This window comes from Salvia miltiorrhiza, chromosome 4 (genome assembly GCF_028751815.1).
Source record: "Salvia miltiorrhiza cultivar Shanhuang (shh) chromosome 4, IMPLAD_Smil_shh, whole genome shotgun sequence".
NCBI classification, from domain to species: Eukaryota; Viridiplantae; Streptophyta; class Magnoliopsida; order Lamiales; family Lamiaceae; genus Salvia; species Salvia miltiorrhiza.
The window spans coordinates 31,391,521-31,419,032 of NC_080390.1; the positions used below are offsets into that span (position 1 = coordinate 31,391,521).

The 27,512-nt window shown below is 38.1% G+C and overlaps 2 protein-coding genes and 1 long non-coding RNA gene across 4 annotated transcripts; 1 reads left to right on the forward strand and 2 right to left on the reverse strand.

Annotated features, from left to right (window-relative positions):
• Nucleotides 1-2,294: 2,294 nt before the first annotated feature.
• LOC131019926 (uncharacterized) lies at nucleotides 2,295-4,157 on the reverse strand. Of its 2 annotated transcripts, XR_009100548.1 has the most exons (3): nucleotides 3,277-4,157; nucleotides 3,066-3,133; nucleotides 2,295-2,978 (listed from the first exon to the last, which is right to left on the reverse strand). It is a non-coding gene; the product is annotated as an uncharacterized LOC131019926 (long non-coding RNA). The 2 variants fall into 2 exon arrangements; XR_009100547.1 differs by having other exon boundaries at nucleotides 3,066-3,332.
• An 8,738-nt stretch (nucleotides 4,158-12,895) lies between these two features.
• LOC131023286 (uncharacterized) lies at nucleotides 12,896-15,860 on the reverse strand. Its single transcript, XM_057952832.1, has 4 exons — nucleotides 15,026-15,860; nucleotides 14,626-14,918; nucleotides 13,668-14,526; nucleotides 12,896-13,569 (listed from the first exon to the last, which is right to left on the reverse strand). The coding sequence occupies exons 1-4, from the start codon at nucleotides 15,858-15,860 to the stop codon at nucleotides 12,896-12,898; spliced, it is 2,661 nt and encodes an 886-aa protein (XP_057808815.1).
• Nucleotides 15,861-18,448: 2,588 nt separating this feature from the next.
• Nucleotides 18,449-19,933, forward strand: LOC131023287 (uncharacterized). Its single transcript, XM_057952834.1, has one exon. The coding sequence runs from the start codon at nucleotides 18,449-18,451 to the stop codon at nucleotides 19,931-19,933; it is 1,485 nt and encodes a 494-aa protein (XP_057808817.1).
• Nucleotides 19,934-27,512: the final 7,579 nt, after the last annotated feature.

Consider the following 27,512-nt stretch of genomic DNA (forward strand, 5'->3'; position numbering starts at 1 on the left):
AATTGCACTATGCGATTCCCTTTCTTGGTTTTGCTCACCATTGTTGGTCATTTTTTTTTTTTTAGTGTTGTTTGAAAGTCTAGAGCTTTCCCTTATTTGTAGATGTGTTTTAGGGGAAAGGTGAAATTTTATTTGAATTTTTTGGAGGCGGTGCAGTTCTCAATTTGGATGAAATGAAAATTTTAAGTGTTTTTGCCATTTTGCAATTCTGCCGCCATTTTTTGGCACTAGTTTTGCCCTCAATTTTGACTTAGTGTTCACACACCACTTTTACTTTTAATTCAACTAAATAAATTTAAATTAAGGTATTTATTCCATTAATATTTAAATTTAATTAAAATTTTCAGATTTTAAATAGTGAAATAAGCTGTTAAAAAGTTGGTTGTAATTAACACATTAATTAAGTCATTGAAAAAGTTAAATTCTAGTGGACCACACATAATTAAAGCATAACTATCATCTTTTGAATTTACGTGCCGAAAAAAATGGTCACTTTTATTGGGACGGAGGAAGTAATGTTTATTCACATTTTATTTAATTTTTATATTTATTTTTATACTTTAATATAAATTAAGAAACAATACATCCACGTGATCATTTTGAAGAAGCAAACACAAATTTTGTCCACTGATTTGACAAACACAAAATCTGACCATTATTTACGTTTTAGGACTGTTTTGCCCTTAATTAGGGCGGACCGGATTCGGGTTTGCGCGCAGGTTAGGTACACTTGGCACTATTAGTGCCAAAAGTACCAACAGAAAAAAAAATCATAAATTAGTACACTTAGCACTATTAGTGCCAATAGTACTATGCTCGAAATGGTACTAGTGACCATATGAGTGCCAATAATGTCATATACTTATGTTGATACACTATATTGTCTTATATAGATGAGTGCAGTTATATGACCATTTTGAACACTTCCATGCAGAGTTTAGATTCTCCATTTAGGGTTTAGATTCTCCATTCAGGGTTTACATTCTCCATTTAGAGTTTAGATTCCTTATTTAGGGTTTAATCATCGAATGATACTTTTGGCACTAATATTACCATTTGTGCCAAAAGTATCAATTTACTTGGTTTTTTTTTTTTTGGTAATTTTGGCAGTATTATTGTCATTTGTACCAAAAGTATCAATTACTTAGTTTTTTTTTTTTTTTTTTTTTCTGTTGGTACTTTTGGCACTCATAGCGCCAGGTGTACCTAACCCGCGCGCAAACCCGAATCCGATCCGTCCTAATTAAGAGGAAAACAGTGTTAAAATGGCCAAAATTTGTGTTTTTTAGACGTGTTACCAAATATTGTGTTTTACTGTTCAAAATGGCTTATTCAAAATGAGACTCATAAATTAAGGTGATAGATATTTTTTTAATTAATATAAAAATAAATTAACCGTTTTATGAATATTCTATGATAAAATTAACAAATAATATTTTTTATTTAAAGTAAACAGTACAATATGAATTCATGAAAAAAAATAGGAAAAAAAGATTATATGATAAAAAATAGAAATTCTTGAAAATAATCGCAAAAAGAAAAAATAGAATGAAAAAAATTGCAAGCCAAACATAGGAATACACGATAAAATAAAAGTAGAAAACAGTAATAAATCAGTTAATTAAAATTTATATTTATTCTTTATAATTTAATATAATCAATTATTGAAAATATTATGTAAAGTTTTTTTATTTAAGTAAAACATAACACATACAAACACAAAACCAATTTAAATTTAAAAAGTTAAGTACAATAAAAAAAAAATCTTTTTAGGAAAAAAAGAAAGAAAGAATAAATACTAAAGTAAAATGAAAGAAAAACAAAAAAGGAAGAAGAAATGAAAAGGGTTAATTGCACCAAATAACACCAACTTTGCCCGAATTTCATTTTTCCCATAATTTTAAAAAATTTCATTTTTTATTACACATTGAATTAGTCGTTCATTTTTCCTACGATTTTTTTTTCTTCCTTAGATCAGAGTTGACGTGGCGCTAATGTTGCTCGCCGGCACACGCCACACACGCTCCTCTCCGACGATTGAAAAAGTTGCATTTTTTTATTCCACCAAATATCACGAACTTTGCCCGAATTACATTTTTCTCATAATTTTTCATTTTTTTCACTCTTCACCCATGCATCCAGAATCCCTCTCTACCTTACTAAGTGTTACGTTCATGTATTATCGCTTTGGTATTCACGGCCCTAAATCAAAGGTAATATGTAGGAGATTAGTAACCAATAGTCATTTTCCAAAAATCCATTCATAAAAGTAAAATTATAATGAAGCAATAAAATTTCATCAAGGCGTTGATATTAGAGTTTATAGAGTAGCTCAATCAAAAAGGGTATGTCCAGTAGCTCAATCAAAAATTTCATCCAAGCCTTAATTACATTATTTTCTCCAATAATATTACTTCCACAACTACTTCGCTTGGCTTTCTTAAGTTAGTAACTCTTTTGTGGTTGATGCTCGATCATTGTCGGTCTATCACCCAAGCTATCTCATAATCGACATCTTCAGAATCACTATCACTACAAGTTTCTTCTTCCCCATTTTAGAGTCTTTACCCTCATCAAGAGCTTTCTCTTTCCCCTTAGCAGACTTGGTACCCTCCTCAAGAGCTTTCTCATTCCCCTTCACAGGTGCATCTGTGTCATCTTTCTCAAAATACACCTCATTGTTACCCTCATCGACATAGATCTCTAAGAACTTACATTGAGGTGACAAATATTGCAGCAAAAACATAATAACTTTATCATCAAGAACAAGGTGCAAATCATGGGTTTTAGGTACCTTAAATTCCAAACAAGCCCAACTTTTATACCCTAACTTGAAGACTTCATCCTCTAAGTCTAAGTAACCAAACTTGTCAGGATCAAATCCTGATAAAACAACAACCTCACCCCCAACATAGCAACTAGCAGATTTTCCTAATTTCACAAACTTAACACCATGATGCTATATTCCAAAAATGTCACTGCAATGACAAATTACAAAACTTTAAGGAAATCATCAGAAAGAAGTCAAACACATAACATACACAAAAGATAATGTAAAAGCTTACATTGTAGCCATGGCAGCCAATAGGAAGCAATTGGGCGAATTGGAGAGTATCAACCGGAAACACAAAAACTGTAAATCAAGAGCCGTAAAGAGAAGGTGAGTCCCAAATACATGAACAAATTAACAAAACTACAAGAACCAAATACTGATCATCTCAGCAAACACTACATAAATCATTACATGTAAATATTAACAAACCACTACATAATTACCCAATAAATTGATCATCTGTTGCAATGTAACTTTCTTCAAACTACTGTAGCTACGACCTTCACCAATAAATTATGGAAACTAGATTCCTACTAGCCTTTTGTACTTAACTAGCCACATCTTGAAAAAATCTAGTAAAAAGATATTGAACAGGCTTTTAGAAGTAGAACGAAAGTTACTAAGCAAAGGTTGTTACTAGTCTCAGAAAAGCATCACAAAAAATTTCCTTTTTCTTTTGCTCTATTTAATCTCAAAAGCCAATGAATCAACATCCACACTAAAAAAGCAAGCTTCGAAATTCTCATCAGATTCAAATGCCCCGCAGCTAATCCAATATATCAACAATTTGTACGAGTTGCTAATAACAGTGAAACATGTTTGGGGGTAAAATGAAGTTTGTGGATTTTGGTTGCTAAATGCAATGGACAAACTATACAGGAAGGACAATGTTGATTCAAAAGGGAAATTATGGATTAAAGTTAAGTGTAGGGCATGTAATGGGAATCAAACTGACTAGAGAACAAAATTGCAAATCAATTTGCATGATGAGATATGTGGATCATAACATAAGATCACGAGAAGCCTCTTTATTTAACCTTTGGGGCCATAATTCTCTAACATGAAAAGAACTCGTCCGTTCATTCACCCGGCTTTCGAAAAACAAAAAAAAAACTAGCGAAGAAATTGTAAAAAAGACAAAACTGGATTTGCTAGGAATGAAGTGTGAAATCGGAAAATAAACAGAAAAGGGGGATATGGAGCGACGAAGAGAAAATCGTCTGAATAAGATTGGCGGAGCTTCGGCTTGTTGGCAGGGCGGAGTTTCGGCTGGCGGCACGACGCGGTGGGTGCCGACGGCCCTCAGCGCCCCGACGGCAAGATGGGTGGCCACTACAAAAAAATCGTTGATTACCGACGGCGAAATGCCGTCGGTAACAAAAGACGGCCGCCGGTAAATAGTACCGGCGGCGATAACGGCGGCAAGCTCCCGCCGCTAAACGGTTCGTCGGCAACGAAAATAACGGCGGCGAACATCCGCCGTCGGCAGTTAACGGCGGCGATGCCGCCGGAATTGTCGCCGTTAAACGGCGGAGAGCCTAGCCGGAGAATTAGTGGCGGCAGCCATCGCCGCTAGTTACCGAGGGCGATTTTGCCGTCGGTAGAGAGCCACCGAAGTCCGGCAGTCCCTGCCGGAAAACTAGCGACGGCGATTACCGCCGCTAACTAGCGGCGGCAAAACGCCGTCGGTAACAGGCTACCGCCGTCCGGTGGGTCTTTGCCGGAGGATGGCCGGGTATTTACCGAGGGCAAAAGCCGTCGGTAACTACCGACGTCGTTTTGCCCACGGTAATGTTTTTAATTTTATTTATTTTATTTTATTTTATTTATTTATTTTATTGTATATTGTATATCCACAATTTATTTCCGTATTTATACGGTATTGCATACTTTAGACGAACTTCCCAGTCGGCGACCCGACTTCCCAGTGGGTCACCCATCTTGCTTGTGCTCTGTGTCAAGCACGCTTAACTTTGAAATTCTTTTCGAGTGATCATCAGTACAGAACACTCGTATTATTGATATATCTACATCTATTAATTCATTTAAATGCTATATACTCACTCATATAATTATAATCTTTGAATATGTGGAGATAATACCTGAAATATGTTGTTAATTAGTGATCGAGTTCGTTTCGGTCCTTATTTTTATCGTCGGTAAAATATTTAATTAATATTTAATAATTAATTAATTATTATTTTTTTTTAACATTAATACACCAAAAGTGTTTTAATTTGGTTATTATAATGTGATTTGAATTTATTTGTTTATGTTAAATGCAATCATCATCATCATTGCCATAAATATATAAAACATATATAGTTTTAATAATTAAAGCACTTGAAATATATAGTTCAATAAAACATAAATTTGAAAAGAAAGTGCAAATGTAATTTTGTTTGAAAACATAAATATATAGTTTTAATAATTCTAAGCATCATCATCATCATCATCATCGGCATCAGGCCCTGGAGGTGGCTGAGCATTATACATCCTCATAAACGCCTCCAATTGAGTCATGCGGTCCTGCATCTGTTGGCGTGCTGCTTGCTCTGCCGCCATGCGCTCCTCCATCTGTTGGCGTTGTGCTTGCTCTGCCGCCATGCGGTCCTCCATCTGTTGGCGTTGTGCTTGCTCTGCCGCCAATCGCTCCTCCAGCGTGGAGATCCGTGTCTCATAAAGCTGCTGAGACACCGCAGAACTGCCCGTGCTGTGGATAGACCCCCTACTAGCCTGACTCTGCCCGGCACTCCCGACGCCGTAGATCCGTGACCTATCCGGATGCACCACCTCCAAATACACCTCGTCTAGCCGGTCCTGTCGTCCTGTGGCAGCGGCCAGTTGATGAACCTCCGCCTAATTCATACATAACAATGCATAATTGTTAGAAAATAAATACATTCACTAGATATTTGAATAAACTTAAACACTTACGTCAATTCTTGCATCTCTCAGAGACGTAAAACTTCCGTCGGGGTACATGTGGAGGCGGAGGAAGGTGGCATAGTTCGGTGAATCCTGGGAAAAATCAGGCTCCAAGCCCTGTAGATGCATTTATATAAGATAAATAATTTATATTAGTCAAGATATTAATATAATTTACATACCATATACTGCTGCAGGATACGAGTCGACTGGGACCCGCCCACGTGCCTACTGATCCCTGTACCCTCCCCATCGGGCTCGGACATCCGGTTGGCACGTGCTCGATTTGAAACAGCCTCAACCTCGGGCTGATGCCAGTAATCCCGGAGTTCAGTCCAAAAATTTGGAGTCATCCAGACGGGTCTAGACATCTCTCTCCCTTGGCGGGTACACTGCTTGAGCTCTTTCTTGTAGTCGCTCATCATGTCGGAGTACCTTTTGCGGGCGTTTGTCTCCCACATTTTCCTCACGTCACGCTCATCGTCGGGCTGCCACATAAAATCTTTCTGTTGAAAGAAAGAGAATTAATTTAATATCTAACATTTTAATAATTTAATATGATATATTTATATGTATTATAAATTTAATTGTACATGTAATTCATCAAAAAATTTATCCTTCATCGCCGGGGGCGTCAACTTCCATGTGTACCCGCCTGGGTTATTAAACATCTTAAATGTGCGCGTGCAAGCTTTGGACAGGCCACTGGGCTCCAACAAAACACTGTGTACAAATTATTTTATCACTTAATCATGGTGTACGGGAAACAGTAATTTAAACTAAAATACTTACCCAGTCGTAGGATGCCTCTGAAATACCGTCCTCCCATCAGGTGCCTTAACCTCTCTCTCTCTAATAGCGGCAGCTGTAGGGCCCCTAGGCCTTCTAGCCCGTGAACTACTAGAAGCCTGGGGAGTCTCGGGAGTCCCAGAAATATGCGTCCCAGACCCATCAGATGTATCTGCTGTAGCTTCTGGCGTATTAACGCCAGATCGCCTCCCAAATCCCAAGAAACCTCGAGAGGTAGACATGATGCCTGTTGCATACAATTAAATTAACAAATATATAGCGAAACATAACATTAACAGTAACTAACAAACATAACAAATTTGCAATCAAATTCAACCAAAATGTGCATTTACATTTATTCATAAGCATCACTACTATCATCATCACTATCGTTAGATGTCAACGGGGGATCATCGTCTTCTGCTTCATCGTCATCTTCAATCTCAACGACTCCACCGAGGGGATGAAGGAGAAGTGGTTGTTCAATGCCTACACTTGTGTGAGTAGGCATAATAGTAACAACTTCTTCTTGAAATGGTTGATCTAATGTTGATGTAGATGCTGCAGTAGACACTTCAACCTTTGATCTTGCGTTGACTTTGCATGCTGACCACCAATTTTTCTTTGATTGGTTCGTACTGGGATAGGGACAGTAAAACACTTGAACTACTTGACTCGCCAAAACAAAGGGATCATACTTCTTATATCTTCGTGTGTGGTTCAGTGAAACTAACTTGAAGTCTGTATCAATAGAAGTTCCCTGAGCCGACAAGTCAAACCATTCACAGTTGAACAAGACTGTCTGCTTAATTGGATACCCCGGATACTCCAGCACGCAAACCTCTTGCAGACGCCCATAAAAGTCTAGCACATCTCTATCACTACCATAGACCGAGCCTTTTATGCAAACGCCACTGTTCACAGTCGCACTCTCTCTATCATGATCAGTTGTGTGAAACCTGTAGCCATTCACGAAATAGCCGGAGTATGTTTCAATCTCCCTTAATGGTCCAGCTGCAAGCGACCTAATATAAGGGTTCAACTCGTCGTTACAAGGACGACAAACCTGTTTCACACAAATATCATTTAAGTTTGCTAGCCAATTTTAGAGTAAGTAAATGTATATTTAACATAAATTTATCGTCTCTTACGTAATGGCTAAACCACACAATAAACTCGTTATGAAACGCGACTTCAAACTCTGCATCAGTCATGTAAGGATTTGCATATCGTTTTTCCTCCTCGAAGATCCTTGGATACAAAGAATCAAATAAATATGTTAACACCTATATATGATGAACACTTCTTATACGTAAATTGAACGAGAATACTCACTTGCTATATGTCTCTGCAACCTCTGCACAATTGCTCAATATATACATGTGTGCAGCAAGCCATTCGCGCTCATCCATGTATCTCTTCGTCCCTCGGCCAAGTGAACGCCCAATAGGTTTGAATATGGCGAGACAAAGAGGATCATCATTTTCAGCAACGGGCATCTCAATATTGCGAGGCAAAGTTGTCCACTTTGTAGATATTTGATCTTCAAAGTAAAACGAAGAGAAGGTTGACATTTCTGCAAGTAAGTATGCATTGGCGATGGACCCCTCAATCTTGGCTTTGTTTTTTATATGATTTTTTAATGTCCTCAAATATCTTTCAAAAGGATACATCCACCGATATTGCACTGGACCAGCTAATCGTGCCTCATCTGCCAAATGAACTGGTAGGTGCTCCATTGAATCAAATAAACTAGGAGGGAAGATACGCTCAAGTTTGCAAAGAGTAACAGCTATCTTCTCACTCAGTATTCTCATGTCATATATGGCCACGTTGCGGGATGTTAATTCTCTGAAGAAGAAACTTAACTCACATTCTTAGGAAGAAGTTCTTTAAATGCAACAGGCAGAAGGATTTGCATGAACACGTGACAGTCGTGACTTTTCATGTTGTGCATCTTCAGGGCGTTCATGTCAACGCATCTACTAATATTTGACACGTACCCATCGGGAAACTTAAGACTCTTGATCCATTGAAGTAAGATCTTCTTCTCTTCCCTGTCAAGCGTATAACATGCTTTCGGATACCCTCGAGTTCCATCCACTTTCTTCAACTCTTTCCGCTTGCAGAAGGTGTTCAATTCTTCTCTAGATTTTTCTGTATCTTTTGTCTTCCCCTTCACATTCAGGACAGTATTAAACACGTTATCAAACACATTTTTCTCAATGTGCATGACATCCAGATTATGTCGAATCAAAAGATGTCTCCAATAGGGTAGATCCCAAAATATGCTTTTCTTTTTCCACCCTACATCTTGATATTTGGCGAGTTGAGCGTTCCTGCCATCGAAGTCTTCGGTAACCTTCACGAAGCCTAACCCCTCGATTTGATTCAAGATTTGTATTCCTGATCTTTGTTCTGGTGGACCAACATTGCATGTCTTATTCCTCAAGAATGAAGTTTTGTTTCTCCTAAACACATGGTTAGGAGGTAAGAACTTCCGATGATTATCAAACCACGATTGTTTTCCACTCATCGGCAAAGTGAATGCTTCTGTATTCTCCATGCAATGTGGACATGCCAATTTCCCATCTGTACCCCACCCAGACAACATAGCGTACGCTGGAAAATCACTGATAGTCCATATCAGAGCTGCTCGCATCTGGAAATTTTGCTTCAACGATATGTCGTAAGTGTTCACACCAACCTCCCACAGAGATTTTAACTCGTGTATCAATGGCTGTAAGAATACGTCCAACTTCATCTTTGGGTTTGATGGGCCAGACACGAGGACTGTGAGGAACATGAATTGTTCTTTCATGCACAACCACGGAGGCAGGTTATACGGCGTGACAATAACTGGCCAAGAAGAATATTGACGCCCTGATTGTGCAAATGGGGCAAAACCATCTGTAGAGAGGCCCAATCTCACATTTCTGATCTCCTCGGTGAATCCAGGAAAGACTGAATTCAAATGTTTCCATGCCGGAGAGTCGGCCGGGTGGCGCATTATCCCATCGTCTGTGGAGGTCGCATGCCACCGCATATGTTCAGCAGTTGCAGGAGATGCAAACAATCTCTGCAATCGGGGCGTCAAGGGAAAATAGTGCATCTGTTTGGCGGGCACTTGTTTCTTTCTGCGACTCCCAGATGCACGCAAGCTGTCCTTATATCGTGATTGGTCACAGAACATACAACTATGTAGCTCACTAGTTTCCCCCCAATACAACATGCAGTTATTAACACAGCAATCGATCTTCTCTACTGGCAAACCCAAACCACGTAGATTTCTTTTCGTACTATAGAAGTCTTCTGGACAGTTGTTACCCTCTGGTAAAGCAGCTTTCATCATCGAAGACATCTGATTGTAAGTCCTCTCTGACATGTGGCTTTCAGTCTTTATGCTCATGAATTGAGTCATCCAACTTAATTGTGTGTACGTGTCACATCCTGCGTACAATGGAGTATCCGCTGCATCCAACATGTTATAAATCTGTTGAGCGTCATTATTGGGCGGCTGCTCCAGATTTGGAGGATCTTGATAATTACTAGGTCCAGCATGGTCATGCACCATCCTTTCGTAGTTATTGTATAATCCATCATCCTCATTCATTATAGCATGTTCTCTCGGCATATACAGCGGTGCTTCCCCGTGACAAACCCAAACTTTGTAATTCAGGACAAATCCACGCCTACTAACATGTTTTTTGACCGTAGGTACATCTAAATACGCTTGATTCTTGCACTTCTTACACGGGCACCTAATGTTACCTTGTCCATCTGTGTACGTCGTTTGATTGAACGCCCACTCAAGGAAAAACTCAAGTCCCCGTTTCAAATACAGTACGATCATTGTATCTCGCGTACATCCACGTACGATTATCACTCATTCTTGCAAATTCTAATTGAAAAAAACAAATAAAATATAATAAATTACTTGAAATCTAACAAAATTTCGACAGCATAACCCCACTATCCTAACTACCAAGTGCTCGACTGTACCAGCAACTATAGTGACCATAGTGGTCCTAATTTACTAAGCCTATACTAGGTCTACCCGGCCCCCCAATGTCGAAGCAATAATACAATACAAATAAAAGCAATAAAAATCATGGTAATTAAATTAAAAACAATCATTTGTTGGGAGAAGATCCTTAAGAAATAATCAATTTCTATCCCAAAGGGAGAAGATCCTTAAGAAATTGATTAAATCTATCCCACAATATTATCCAACATATATAAATTATTCTAACAAACAACTTAAACTAAATTGATTAAAATTAATATAATTTAAAATTAATCATGCTTCATAATTTAAAACTAAACTAACAACATATACTAATTGATTAATATAATTTAAAATTAATCATGCTTCAATTGATATAATTTAAAATTATTCATGCTTCATATAATTTATTTATAAACAAAGCCAATTATAAATTAATTATTAAACAAATAAATCTATTTAATTAACATATAAATACATAAATAATTAAATAAATAATTAAACAAGAGAGCGTACGGTGGTGGTTTCCGGCGGGTGTCGTGAAGAAAGCGGCGAAACGAAATCGTCGAACTAAAATAAATTAATAATATAAGTCAAAATTTAAAAATTATATATATATATATATATATATATATATATATATATATATAGAGAGAGAGAGAGAGAGAGAGAAAGAGAGTTACCTGGGCGGCTGGGCACGGCGGCGGTCGGCGGCGGGGTTCGGCGGCGGCTGTCGGCGGCGGTGGTTGGCTGGTGGAAGCAGCAGGCAGCAGCAGCAGGGGCGAAGCGGGGATCTGTTCTGCGCAAAAGTGAAAAAAGAGGTTACGCGTGCCCTAATATTGGCCATTACCGACGGCAATTGCCGCCGCTAGCTAGCGACGGCATAAACGCCGTCGGTAATTGTGTAAATTTAATGTTTTATTATATATTCGAAACTTACCGGCGGCATCGCCGTCGCTAGTTAACGGCGGCGAGTTTGCCGTCGGTAACTGGCCGGTAATTTCGAAAGCTCGGGTCGCCTGGAATGCCGCCGCCGTGCCGCCGTTAATTACCGACGGTAAAATCACCGCCGGTAATTTTCGCCGGTAATTACGCGTTTTTTTGTAGTGGGCGGCCGGCGAGATTGGGATGGAGGAGAAGAAGACAGCCTATTTTTATTGAAGAAGAAGACAACCGTTTTTTTCTAATTCAAATGATACTAGAACACCCACCCGTGCGTTGCACGGCAAGTGCTGCACGTTGAGTGTTATTTTTAAATAATATTTTAAATAAATAAATATGAAAATAAGACATGATATTCATATAAATTAAATTTAACTATAATTAAATGCAAAACAATAGCACACATATTGTCATACATTTTGAAAAACTTTCCTATACACAACATTTGTAGTAGTAGTATCATAATTTCTACCATCTTCAGAAAGCAATATTTTAAGTCCTGCTCGACTTCGTACTCTTGACACTGCAACGTACAATTGGCCATGTGTAAAAACTGGTCTTGGCAAGAATAAACCAACATGAGAAAACGATTGCCCTTGACTTTTGTTGATCGTCATTGCATAAGATACAATCAGGGGGAATTGTCGTCGTTCAAACTTAAATGGCAATCTTGGATCAGCAGGAGTCAATGACATTCTTGGAATCAAAATTTTTGTATTTGCATTATCTCCCGTAAGAATTTGTGCTTCCAAAACATGTTGTCCAAGTCTTGTTATTTTCAATCGAGTTCCATTGCACAATCCATTTGCATGATCAATGTTCCTCAACAACATAACCGGAGTTCCAACCTTCAAATATATTTCGTGATTTGGTACTCCTGAATATTTGATGTTATTCAAGAATTCTGGAGTATGCACCTGTTGTACCAAATCAGTGATTGAATCTGATCTTGAAGTTGAGTCTGAGCTTCTATATAAACGTCATTCACTTTTGTTCAAAGAAATCATGTATTGATTTACAGATTCAACAGCATTAAGAGTAGGAGCAAGTATTGCTCTCTCTTGTAGATAACTTGTATCTACATTATTGGAACAATCTGATGGATAAATGGTGTTAACTATGTGCTCAATTGGATTTCCAGACCATTTTATCAAAAAATCTGTTCGAATATCAATATTGACATTACCATCATTCGCACTTCCAATTGTTCCATCGCCTATACTCGCAATCCATTTAGAGAACTCTTCCAACTCCACAGCTTCAGCACTGGAGCCCATATTTTGAAGCCTTATATTTTTTGTCAACCATAAAACCTTGCACTATTTCCAGAGATATGAAGAATTTATTGTTGCAAAAACAATATCTTGCCTACTTCCTTTTGGTATAACATGTAGTATCTATCTGAAATCACCCCCGAACACAACTGTCTTTCCTCCAAAAGGGGTGGATGCACTTGACGGATTGACAAACCGCATTATATCTCGTAGACCTCGATCCAATGCTTCAAAACAAAACTTGTGCATCATCGGTGCCTCATCCCAAATAATAAGCTTACACTTAACAATCAATTCTGCAAGTGGAGAACCTTGATTGATGTTGCACATGGAATCCTCATTGACATTTATGGGAATTTTGAATCGTGAATGAGCTGTTCTTCCACCAGGCAACAACAGGGACGCAATTCCACTTGAAGCAACATTTAAAACAATTTCTCCCTTTGACCTTAGAGCTGCTGAAAGAGTGTTCCATATGAATGTTTTTCCCGTACCTCCATACCCATATATGAAAAACATTCCTCCATAATTTGACCGTGTCGCATTAATAACAGTATCATAAACACATCGTTGTTCATCGGTAAGCTTAGAAATCAAAGCTTTGTGTTCATCTGTTAATGCTTTTCGATCATATCTTAGTTCATCACTGATCAATTTATTTTGATCAGTTTCGAAGAATTCAGAACTTGGATAAGGAATGCCTTCAAACTCTCGCAAAGTCCTTCCAAAACTACTCAACAGTTTTTCAATTTCCAGTAGTGTATAACACTTGATTTGTTCTTCAGTTAGTTGTAGTTCTGCAATTTTTAAAATATATATATAATCCCATAATATAATGTAATTATAAAAAAGAAAACATGTAAAATGATAATATAAAACTCTGTAATGATTTCACCTGGATGATGCAGCATAGTTCTTTGATTGTATAAGATATCATCTGATAAATATATCCAGCATGCATTCCAAACATCTGCTACGCTTCCAAAAGAGTCGGACGACAATAATGTGACGAATAACATTCTTAAAGACTTAGCAGATGCCCAACAACTTGCTTCAACTATACCATCAATGTATTCTCTATCATCATTCAACAATCCCATTGCATAGCAAGCTTCCTTAAATGAACCATATACAATCCCATTAACAGTTCTTATGTCCGCATAACATGTAGGTCCACGTACTATGTTGAGTAAACATCTCAAATAATACATTTCTCCACTCCCAGGAGGTAAATAAACAACTCTTCCAATCGAGTACCTTTCTTTTCTTGGTTCCCATGCATTTATTTTCTTTGCGTGCCAAACAAATTGTGTTGGGAATTCTGCATATGTAAGTTTCCTTGCTTCTTCTTTCAAAAAAAAAAGTTTCCTTGCTTCTGGATATATCTTATTTGCCTCAAACCACTTTAAGAACTTGGTTTGTCCAATTGTAGGTTTACTCAAAACCTCATCTAATGTATCCGACTCTGAAAATATTATGTTTTGCTCATTCGGAATATGAAAACTCAACCTTTCAACGGGAGGATCTTTGTACTGTATTTCAAATCCAAAGATTCGCCATGCAGCCTCACATGGTGATATGTATCTGCAATCATAATACATATTCACTTCATCCACATTCTTTTCCATATGTCCATCATCCGTGCTCTTATAGAAAGATGCAGTAACACGATCATTTCCTTTGTTGATATACTTGAACAAATATTTGATCGACCGTGACTGATTGCACCATTCAACATTTATATGTGCTCCATACTTCATTAGAAGATAACGATTGTGCGGAACAACTTATCTATTGTCCAAAGGCACACCATTCTTCAGAATTGTTCTCCCATTATTTCTACGCCTATATACTGGATAACCATCTTCATCAACACTCGTTGTCTCAACATATTTTTTGGAAAAATATTTTGTGCAACGACCATTTGCCATGCAAGGCGAATTTTTATTTGCTACTCCACATGGACCATGAATCATGAAATCATGTACAGCTGTATAATACTTTGGATCTAAATCCATGTCCGGTATTTCAGCTGAAATAATTTCGTTGATATTATCTGGTGAAGGATTTCTATCTTCATTCCAAAGGAAGAGCAGAATATGTGCATGTGGAAGTCCTCTTTTTTGAAATTCAATAGTGTATACAACTGTGACAATATAAATATAGAAATATAATAAATTAATTTACGAAATCACATAAATATTAATAAAATAATATAATGCATAAAGTAATAATGTAATCTAAATATAATACCTGCTCTCACAATGCCGAATATTTTCTCTTTACGTAGATCATTAATCAAATTATTTAACTTCATTTTGAAAACTCGACAAACAATATCAGGGCGGTCTTCCGGTTTCAATCCTCGTTTTTCAACATATCTAACAATCTCAGGCCACTTTGGATTACATGTAAATGTGATGAATAGATTAGGATATCTAGCCCATTTACATATAGCCATCGCATCTTGATAATTTTGCACCATGTATCGAGCTCCCCCAACAAAACTTGATGGCAATATCACTCTTTTTCCTCTGGTTGCTGGATTTGTTTCACCTCTTATTAGAGCATCTGTGAGGCCTTTATACAAATCAGCCCGCATTTTTTTCTGATTCATGCGTATATACATCAATCTAGATGATTCAATCATAGTGTATGCATCAACCACAAACTGTTGAAATAGACGTTTAGAAGTCAAAATTGTCGTCACATCAGATTCTCTTTCATGCAACCGGAAAGCAAAGTAATCTTTCATAGTAACATTACTGCGAGCATTATTACCACTTGAACTTCCCGGCACATTTAAAGGAATATCTTCACGAAATCCATCTTCACCATATGGGAATAACAATGGATACTGCAAACCAAGATACGTTGCATGTAATTCATTAATGCGCTTGAGTTCTCCGGTTTGCGTTTCAACAATTAAATCTCTATCCCCCATCGATTCATCAAAATCACCAACTACTAAAGCAGCCACTTCAGATACGGTTGGTAGATTATATGTTCGAGCATCACCATGTCGTCTACCAATAAGCTTTATCTTGACATCAGATTGACTTTGATCAATAATCTTCTCTTTTGCCATTCTAAATGTCTTCACTAACACATTATTTTCATCCAACATTATCTTCAAATCAGAAACAATTTCAGCATGTAAATTGTTTTTATCACTTTTTTTCCTACACAAATAAAAATAAATAACTTTAGATAACTAAAATGAAATAATAATAATAATAATAATAATAATAATAATAATAATAATAATAATAATAATAATAATAATAATAATAATAATAATAATAATAATAATAATAATAAAATCATTACATACTTCATGTAAACATTGTAGTTACCTCACAGACTGCATCCTATTAGCAACTTCGTTTTCTGTATCGTAAATATACAGTTGAGCAAACTTTGGTGTAGTACCTTCAGCCGGTATCAAACTGCCCATCAAATGATAGTTCTGACCATGCAATCGAAATGTTGGCGGTGAATTACCAGTATTTAAACTCAAATCAATCTTTCCTCCCATTGACGTAAATGCAAACATACTATTATAAGATCGAATATGATCTTGAAAATGTTTGCTCTTTGCATCTTTTCCATGAAGAAAGTTATTCAACAATGTTGGAGGAGGATTAATTTTCGGAAGTTCTATTTTACCACTACGACAACATAATGAGTATGTTGGATTTTCAGTATCGCAAGACTTCCCTTTTCTTTCATCATACCAAAATAATGCATTGCAAAATTCACACCGACAAACTGGATCACCAAGATCGTAGTATTCTGTTAAATTAAATTTAGAATTAATCATTAAAAATATAAATTATAAGTATACAAATAAAACTAATTGATACCAAAACATTCACTATCAACAAATATTATATAAAATGATAATATGAAAAATTAAGAAAATTTATTTACCTTCTTCCGTAGCAACCAAATCTGACAGATAATCTGTGTCATTTGACTCTTCATTTGTTAAATCAGTGACTTCTGATCTTTCATCATTTCTTTCACTTCGAGTTTGACATTCATTTGTGCTCGTGCTTGCACAATCCATAAATGAAGAAGATTCTTTGGGACATGGTTCGTCATCTGTTAAATCAATTATTTCTGGAATCTGACTACTCCCTTCACATGTAGTTTTAGTTTGTTTCCTCATCTTATTCGTCAGTACAGAAACTCTGATGGGATTTTGTGGTCTAATTCCAACCACTACATTACAATAATGACAAAATATATTACAATTTAAAATAACAATTATAATATGAATAATATGAACAACTTTTATTTTTAATATCTATTTTGAAAAGAACTATAATTACCGTTAGGTGTATCATAAAGATCGTCTTCACTTTCACACTCAAATTCATCCTCTGATTGACGATATTTTGTTTTTTTTGAAGCATGCTCCATGTTATCTGCAAAAAAAAAAAAAAAGGTTAAGAAAAAAATCAATATTTGGTTTCCTAATTTAAATGTATAAATATATTTAACTATAAAAAAATCTTTGAGCTAAATTATTTTCTTGGCTCAACGGACTTTCTTTTATTTTTAAAATTTAATATTAAAAATGTAACTATTATATAATATAAAATCAATCAAATATAAGATAATATATAATATATTTGAAAATAAAACATATTTGAATTGGCAATTCAAAAATATATGACTAAATATAAAGTACAAATTTATGAATTTTGGCTTTTTTGACGTCTGTTTTGTGACGTTTCGTTCTTTAATTATCAAACTCAGTGTTATAGCTTTGATTATTTTCTTTATATTTTTCTGAGTGAAAGAAGCTGCGCAAGACTGAATCAGCGAAATTACTGTAGCGTGAACAGTAATTTTTTTTGAATTCGTTCTCGCCTCAGAGTTCGGACTCTCTCGCGACCGGCCGGTGGCTCGAGCTCGACGCCTGAGCTCCACGCCGACGTGCAGCTGCCACAAGCCGCTGGAGCTGCTGCTCGCCTGGATCGATGCTACTCTGGTAGGTGAAATCAATTTCTGGGTTTATTTGTGTTTGCCTATAAGGTGTTTGATGAAATGCCAGTGAAAGCTTTGTGGTTTCTTTTTCGCATTCCGGCGTCCTCTCTTGCTGAATCATGTCGGGCAAAGGGGGCCTGAACCTTCCACTCGTTTCTAACAATTTTAACCCGAATGCTCGTGATGTTTCTTCCCCAAGGAAACACCCTAGTTTGGTTTCGCCTGCTACTTCTGCTAATCCGAATTTAGCTTTGAACAACGCCAACGAACAGTCTGGAATGATGGTCTTTTCTCATGGCTCAAAGGGACCTCAACGTACGCTTGTGGTTCCGGATGGTACTTCCCTTACGCAAGCACAAGGGAATCCCAATCCTAACCCTAATGGGGCGGCGGCTTCCTCTTCGACAACTATTCCCACGAATTCGGTTCGTCAACAAGTTACTGATATGGGAGAGAAGATTGATGCCCACAAATCCTATGCGGAGATGGCTTCTAACAGGGGGCAACGACGCTCTGACGTAGCTGCTCATAACTTTCATGCACTATGTCCCATGAAGGAGGGTGATCAGTTCTGTTTCAAAATGCCCAAAGATCTTCTTATCAAACAAGTTTCGGAATTTCAATATGCTTTGACAGGAAGTACTTTTGCTTCGTAAAGGTGAAAAACCGAAGCCGGCAATGATGTTAAAAAAGGAGTTGAATGATTTATGGGGAATTGCTTCTTCTTGGCAACTTATTCCCCTTGGAAAAGGCTACTACACTTTGGTTTTTCAAAGTGAGGCGGACAAAACCTGTGCCAAGGTTAAAAACACTTGGGAACTTCTTAATGGTCATCTTCGACTCAGGGAATGGTCAAGGAATTTCGATCCCTTCAAGGAGCATTCTTCGTTGGCTAATGTGTGGGTGAGAATACACTATTTGCCGATAGAATATTGGCACGCGGAAGTGCTGGCTGGAGTTGCGAGATATATTGGGCATCCCATTAGAATCGATGCAGCTTCAGTGAAGAAGGATTTTGGACAGTTTGCGAGGGTCTTGGTCGAGTTAGATATGTCTAAACCTCTTCCTACTACTCTTCTTTTTGATGAAGGAGATTTCGCTTTTTATATTGAGTTCACTTATGAAAAGCTCCCACTTTACTGCAACAGGTGCAAAATAACAGGACACTCTCCTGATAGATGTTTCAAAGCTATTCAAAAGGAAACTGACGAGACAACTACTCACGTCAAGATTGCCACGCAACAGCCAAGGGGAAAACAATGGAAAGAAATTGAGCATATTCAGACTACGAACAACGAACATGAAGCCGCCTTCCATGAGCATAGAAATCAACCTGTCGGCGATCAACAGATTCAGCAACATTCGGTTAAAGATAAGCAGTGCTCGGGGACTACGATTGGAAACACTTTTGCTGTGTTGGAAAACCTGAGAGGTGAAGAAACTGGGTTACAAATCTTGGAGGCTGAGCAGATAACTGATAAATCCGCGCGCGTACAGCAGCAAGGTTCCGGTGAGGACAATGAACCAAAATCTACAACTCAGAAGGTTGCGCAGCCTTCGCATCGAGGCTCTTCGCCTCATCTGTTGGAGCAGGAGGAAAATGCTAAGAACAGAATCAGTGGTGAGAATGTTAGATTTCAGTTGAGGAATAATGAGGATATCAGAGGGCCGGATATGTTGGACGCTATCACCAACAATGTGGAGACATCGGTGTACGATAGGCCGCTTGAAGTTTATGTTTCTGAAAGTTCAGAAGAGGAGGAAACAATTGAAGCGGATGTTATAAGTGAGGAAATTCATTCCCGACAGCAACCAACTGATGCGGTTGCTTTTGAGAATGCTATGAAGGCTCAGAGATTGGAACAAATTCTGGCATTGGCTAAGGAGCCAATTACTTCGGGTATGGCAGCTAAGCGGCGCGGTAGGCCTTCAAAAAAACAGCTCGCAGATCGTGCAGCGGAACAAATCTCAAAACAGGCAGAGGAGAGTATTAAACATCGTCTTCGTAAAGCTGGAGATGCTGGCAATAATCCGGAAGCTTTTGTTATTGACAATAGCAAGAAAGACTGTATTCAGGCGATGGAGAATGTCGCCCGTGAAAGCTGGTCGGCTGAGGTGGAAAGATGCGGAGGCTCCTCCGCCCATTTCAATCAATCTTCATGAATATCATCGCCTGGAATGTCCGTGGTTTGACGGACGAATCCAAGCGGTTACTTAAGGAGCACTGTAGCTCATTTTCTCCTATTATCTTGGGTTTGATTGAACCTAAGAAGGCGTTTCGTAAGGTGAGGCAGAGCTACTGGAATTCTTTAAATATGGTGCCTATTCATCAAAATTGTCGAGCATCTAAAAGTTCGAACATCTGGGTTCTTGCTCATCCTGATGTGATTGCAACCATGGTTTTTTCCTCTGACCAATCTGTGATCGTTGATTGTATTTGGCAAACTTACAACTTCCGTGTAGCTATTATACACGGAGCCAATGACCAGATCCTCCGCCGTCAACTTTGGCATGATCTTCTACATTTCACGTCGGGTAATACTGTCCTTTATTGGTGATTTTAACGCAGTCAAAGGCTCTAATGAGAGGATCAGTTCTAGGTCCCCTTCAAGAAGCTCATGCTTGGACTTCTGCGCTTTCATTGATGATTCTCAATTCATTGAATCTCCGACTGAAGGGATTCGCTTTACCTGGTCTGGACGTCGGTTTTTTCCCCGTCATGTTGAATCTATCCTTGATAGAGCATTTTTTTCCAAGGGTTTTGCTGATTTATGCGATTCTATTGTTACCACGGCGCTTCCGAGGCTCACCTCTGATCATTCTCCGTTAGTTCTGCAGTGCCGTCAGGTTACTCCATCTGGCATAAGACACTTCAGATTTCTGAATATGTGGACCCTTCATCCTTCGTTCTTAGATATGGTGAAGAATTCGTGGACGGTTGCTGTTAACACTAGCTGCCCTATTCTGTGTGTTATGTTGAAACTCAAGAGGCTGCGTCATGATATTAAGGTCTGGAATAAAGATGTTTTTGGCAACGTTGATAATTCGATTGGTCTATTTCAGAATCATTTGGCGGTCACCCAGAACCAGATTTCTGAAACTGGATATACTGATGAGCTCTTCGATGAGGAGATTCGTTTGCAAGCTGAGCTTAATGTTGCGCTTTCTAGAAAAAATAATCTTCTTCAACAGAAAAGTCGTGCCTCGTGGTTGCAAGATGGGGATAGAAATACGACTTTCTTTCACAGAATGATAAAATTCAAACGGAGGAATACTTTGATTACTCGCTTGAATATTGATGGTGTGGATGTCTATGATCCGAGTATTATTGAGCAACATATCATCGGGCACTTCTCGGCTCTTTTCATGGATGATGGAAGCCCGAGCGCTGACCCTTTGGAGATTGAGGCGCTTTTTGATCTGGCGGTTTCGGATGCTCAGAATAATTTTTTGGTTAGTATACCTGCGGAGAGTGAGATTGCGGCGGAGGTCTTTGGAATGGACGCTAATAGTGCCCCTGGACCTGATGGTTTCTCTGGTTCCTTCTTTCAGACTTGCTGGGAAATTATTAAGACGGATGTGGTCAGTGCTGTTCAAACTTTTTTCCGGTCTTCTTATTTACCTACTGGTTGCAATTCCAGTACAATGATTCTTATCCCAAAGAAGAAGGATGTTTCAACTGTTGCTGATTTGAGGCCCATCGTTCTGTCGAACTTCTTCTTTAAAATCATTTCCAAAATCTTGGCGTCAAGGCTTAGCAGGATTGCGTCCACTCATATCTCTAATAACCAATTTGGTTTCATTAGTGGTCGCAACATCCATGATTGCATTATGCTCAGCTCTGAGGGATTCAACTCGATGCAACGTACGAATCGGGGTTCGAATATGGCTTGCAAAATTGACATTCGTAAGGCTTTTGACACCATTCGCTGGGAGTTCATTATGCAAGTTTTGAGAGCGAATGGATATCATGAGAAGTTCGTCAATTGGATTTGGATCATTTTTAGCTCTGCCCGGCTCTCCATTCTTTACAATGGTCAGCTTTCGGGGTACTTCTCTTGTTCTCGTGGGGTTAGGCAGGGTGATCCGTTGTCACCGATTTTATTTGGGATTGCGGAAGACGTCCTGAGTCACCTTATCAGCAGTTGTGTGGAATCGAGACACCTTAGTCCGATGGGTTTCAGCCGGGCCACTAATTTTCCAACACACTTATTTTATGCTGATGATATTATCCTTTTTAGCACTGCTACGGTTCGTAATGCTCGAAAGATCAAGGAAATTCTGAATTATTATGGTTCGATTTCTGGTCAGGTTTGCAGTCAGGAGAAATCGAATCTCTACTTCGCTAGGGGCGTGACTACGGATAGGAGAAGGGCTATTCAGCGTGTCATGGGTTTCTCTGTGGGGAATCTTCCGATGACGTATTTGGGAGTTCCTATATTTGTTGGTCGTCCGCGGGCCTCGTATCTCATGCCGATCTTTGATAAAATTGTCCAAAAGTTTGCAAGGTGGAAAGGTCTTCAACTGTCTATCGCAGGCCGTTTATGTTTGGTGAGATCTGTGATTCAGAGTTCGATTGTGCATTCGATGATGGTTTATAAATGGCCTAAATCGTTATTGCATTCGCTTGACCGTAAATGTCGTAATTTCATTTGGACGGGCAGCATTGATCAGCAACCGTGTTGTTCTGTTAGTTGGAGACGGGTGTGCGCTCCTAAAGAGGAAGGGGGTCTTGGCATTCGTTCTTTTACCTTAATGAATAAATCTTTTTTGATGAAGCTGGCATGGAAGATGATAAAAGGTGATGATTGGGCTCATCGGATTATGAGGTCCAGATACCTCACAACCTTCAGCTATGCTAAGCAAAATATTGCTAATTCAACTATTTAGCTCGGCGTGAAACAGGAGATTGATCCCTTGGTGGTTGATTCTTACTCTTGCATCAATAATGGTGCTAATACTTATTTTTGGAAGGATGATTGGCTGGGTTACATTTTGGTGGATAAGCTCAAAATTCCTCACTACATGCATGATTATCTCCATTTCTCTGTGAAAGATTACTACTACGATGGTCTGTGGCATTTCTCGCCTTCGTTTGTGAATTATTTTCCTGAGGTGGTGGCTGATATTTTATTGATTCCTATGAGCGAGGAAAAAGATTCTAGATATTGGAAGCATTCGCTCAAGGGGGATGTCTCGGCGGCTTTAGCCTTCTCCAAGAATTGTCATCCTTACACTATGGTGAAATGGGGGACATGGATTTGGGAACCGTACATTCCGATTCGTCGTTCGATCTTATGCTGGAGGATTCTTCATGGGCGTCTTCCAACCTTGGATACTCTCGTTAGACAAGGTATGGTCACTCCTAATGGTTGTCCCTTTTGTTATATGGATGCTGAAACCATTGAGCATATCATGTGGAGCTGTCCTCGGATTAGTTACATTTGGGAAACGTTTCTGGTCTGGTTTCATAAAACGGATCTGTTAAGTTGCTTGGATATTCACACTTTTTTAGTGCTGGCTTGGAATGCTTGCTTCAGCCCCCAAATTTTGGCTTTTTGGAAAGGAGGCATTATTTCGATCCTGTGGAAGATATGGGACTGTAGGAATGCGCTTGTTTTCGATGATCTCCGTTTTGAGGCTCGGTCGATTCTTACTTTTGTTAAAGCTTATTTTAAAGAGATGGATTCTAATTTTTCACGGCTTGGTACCATCAAGAATAATTGGACTGACTACGTGATTGTTAGAAGTCTTGGAATTGGCAGTCGAGCTGCTCCTCCCCCTCGCATGGTGGAGGTTTATTGGTGGCCTCCGGTGACTCATTGGATTAAGGTCAACACCGATGGCTCTGCTAAAGGGGCTCCTGGTCGTATTGCCGCGGGAGGAGTTTTTAGGGATAATTTTGCCTATGTCCGTGGCTGTTTTCACATCAAGGGTGGTAGTGGGTTTGCTTTTGAAGCTGAGCTTCTCGCGGTTATTACTGCTATTAATATTGCTCATGATCGTGGCTGGCTTCATCTTTGGGTTGAGTCCGATTCGATGTATGTGGTGCGGTTGTTGGAGAATCGCTCCACGAATGTTCCCTGGCGTTTCTTAGCTTCCTGGAAGCAGGTTCTTCGTCGTCTTCATGGTTTTTCTTTGATTGTTACTCACATCTTTCGGGAAGGAAATCACCCCGCGGACATAATGGCCAATGATGATAGACAAGAGGGATGGTGGCCTTATGCGATTGACGATATTAAACATGCGGTGGCTCGTGATTTTTCTACCCATAGCTTTGTTAGAATGGTGCTTTAAGGTGTTAGTGTTTGTTTCGAATAGGTTGGATGCTTCTCGCGACAGGTGCGGTTGCTTCGTTGGGGTTTCGGTTGTCTGTTGGTGTTGGGATGGTTCCTACTTCTTCCGTTTACATGGTTTTTCTTGGTCTGCTGATTTTCCTTTTAGCTTCGCTAGTTGTGGTTGGTGTCGTGCTGTTTCTGGTTTTCATTTTGGTTCCTTTTTGGTTGGTTGTGTTTTTGCTTGTTCTTTGCTTGTTCTCTTTTGTTGGTTTGCTTTGATGTGTTCGGGAACCGAGCTGCTTAGGGGTGATGGTTCGGCCGGAATCTCTGAAGTTGTCTCACTTCCGTTCCCACACAGCTCCTTGTTTAGACGAGTACTCTTTTTCCCTTTTAAGGATTTTCCGACCAGGTTTGCCTTAAAAAGGGTTTTAATGAGGCTCGGCCCTTAGTTTGTTGTTTGTGCACTCAAGGGTTCTTGGTTCGTTTTTTCTCTTTCTCTTTTTAATAAAAATTAATTTAATAAAGTACAAATTTATTACATATTTAATTTACATTTAAATATATATATATATATATATATATATATATATATATATATATAGGGTTGGGTTCCGGTGGATCCCTATGCTTATAATAGATCCGTAGATCCAAATCTAGACCACACATTTATGACATGTGGCGCATCAAGATGGTGACACGTGGCAAGGCATTTCAAGGCAAAATCTGGAGAGGGGTAAAATTGGAATGTAATTTTCGAAATTCAAAAAAAAAAAAAAAATTATATTTTCTCAAAATAGGTATATTTTAGACGCATAAAGTTTCATACGAGAATGCATGAACTTTCATATAAAAATGCATAAAGTTTCATATAAATATGCATAAGATTTCACCCCACCCCAACCCCACCCCCCACACCCCAGAACCCCACCCCACCCCAGAACCCTACCCCCACCCACCCCTACCCCCCCCACCCCCCCACCCACCCCCCCAAAAAAAAAAAATTTTTTTTTTATTTTTTTAAAAACTGATTTTCTGACCACTGACCCACCCCTACCCCCACCCCACCCCCCACCCACCCACCCCCCCACCCCCCCCCCCAAAAAAAATTTTTTTTTTTAATTTTTTTATTTTCTCAAAAACTGATTTTCTGACCACTGACCCCCCACCCACCCACCCCCCACCCCCCCCAAAAAAAATTTTTTTTTTGAAAATCAGTTTTTAAAAAAATAAAAAATAAAAAAAAATTTTGGGGGGGGGGTGGGGGGGGTGGGGGTGGGCCAGCAATTAGAAAATCAGTTTTTGAAAAAAAAAAAAAAAATTTTTGGGGGGGGGGGGGGTGGGGGGTGGGTCGGGGGGGGTGGGGGGTGGGTCGGTGGGGGGTGGGGGTGGGGGTGGGCCAGCAATTAGAAAATCAGTTTTTGAAAAAAAAAAAAAAATTTTTTTTTGGGGGGGGGGTGGGGGTGGGGGGGGTGGGGAGGCAGGGGGCAGGGGCTGGGGTGGGGTGGCGAAACTACCAGATTTATTAAAATGAAATGCATTTTTTGTATAGTTTAATGCATTTTATGTGAAAACTTTATGCATTTTTGTTTGATTTTATATGCATGTGAAACATGCCTATTTTTGGGGGGTGGTAATGGGGAGGGTTGGGGGGTGGTGTGGGCTGGATTGGGGGTGGTATGGGGTGGGGTGGTGAAAATACCAAAACTGGAAAAATTAAATGCATTTTTCTGTTCAAAGTTATGCATTTCATGTGAAAACTTTATGCATCTTTGTGTGAAACTATATGCATCTAAAATATATCTATTTTGAGAAAATCTAAAAAAATATATATTTTTTTTAATTATTAAATCCGAAAATTACATTCCAATTTTACCCCTCCAGATTTTGCCTTGGAATCCTTGTCACGTGTCACCGTCTTGATGCGCCACATGTCATAAATGTGTGGTCAAGATTTGGATCTAGGGATCTATTATAAGCATTGGGATCTATATGATCCCATTCCTATATATATATATATTACATAACATATAATAATAAATGGACCTAGGAGCTATCTTAAATGGACCGAGAAGCTCTCTTTTGTAATTTTAATTCGGATGATAATTTTATTAAAATATTGAATTGGGCTGAAATCAATGTGCCCATAATATCAGCCCAGTAACTTTACAAATTTTAAATTTTTTCGTTGAGTTTATGGCTTTTATTACATACTCCACGCCGCATAGTTTATTTGTTTAAAATAGCTTATGTACACGCGGCATCAGCCCTTTAGAATGAATATATATGCGTGACACGTCCATTTCAATTAAGATGAAAATGAAATTAAAATTGGAGCCCATAATATTGGCCCATTCACTCACCCTAAACCCTAATATTTTTTATACTATAAATATGTGTAGATTGCACTATTTCAGCTCATTTTTGTCCGAAACAAATCACATCTTCTCATTCTTTCAACATTCCTGCTCTCCTCTATCTCTCTAAACATATCACAACCTCTATTTCGACTTTTTCAGAGTTTACTTGTATTTTTTCTTGTTCTATCTTTGTTTGTGTTTTTAAAATACTTTCACAGATCGAAGCAATCTTTTATTTTTATTTTATTTTTGCGTGATTTATATCATATTTTGTTTAGATTTTTCAATATCTAAACAAAATAATGTTTAAACGCAAAATTCACATGATGGTAGATCTATGAATATCTACATAAGAAGTGTAGTGCTTAAAACAAAATTTGTAGAAAATGTACACAAATTCGTGCTTATTTTTTTTTTTTGTAATTTTTGTGTCTAAGGCATCACTTTTGAATATCTATATATATATATATATATATATATATATATATATATATATATCTGCATAAAGATGGTAGATCTATTAATACAGATGATAGATCTATAAAGATCTATGAATATTGTAGATCTGAGATCTATAAGGATCTATGAATATTCATAGATCCGAGATCTATAAAGATCTATGAATATTCAAAGATTTGATTCTATAATGATCCATGAATATTCGTAGATCTATGATTTCTACACAAAGTGCTTTACAAATTAAAATTTACTAATATGAAATCTAGCCTAAACTGTCAGTCTTTTCTTAAGTATACATAATTAGTGTTTGAGTTGCAGAAATAGTTTTATCCAAAGAAATAAAGTCTTTTGTTCTTTTCCTTTAAAATTATTCTATAAAGATCTATGAATATTCATAGATCCGAGATCTATAAAGATCTATGAATATTCAAAGATTTGATTCTATAAAAAACTATGAATATTTAAAGATCTGATTATAGATCTATAAAGATCTATGAATATTCGTAGATCTATGATTTCTACAGAAAGTGCTTTAAAAATTAAAATTTACTAATATGAAATCTAGCCTAAACTGTCAGTCTTTTCTTAAGTATACATAATTAATGTTTGAGTTGCAGAAATAGTTTTGTCCAAAGAAATAAAGTTTTT

Excerpts from the sequence above, each read along its gene's own strand:
- LOC131023286 (XM_057952832.1), bottom strand. The coding sequence starts at position 15,860 with ATGGCAAAAGAGAAGATTATTGATCAAAGTCAATCTGATGTCAAGATA. Across the intron at positions 14,527-14,625 it reads TTGATGAAGATGGTTATCCA|TATGGAGCACATATAAATGT; the intron begins GTATATAGGCGT and ends CTTCTAATGAAG. Across the intron at positions 13,570-13,667 it reads AACTATGCTGCATCATCCAG|AACTACAACTAACTGAAGAA; the intron begins GTGAAATCATTA and ends TAAAAATTGCAG.
- LOC131023287 (XM_057952834.1), top strand. The coding sequence starts at position 18,449 with ATGATGTTAAAAAAGGAGTTGAATGATTTATGGGGAATTGCTTCTTCT.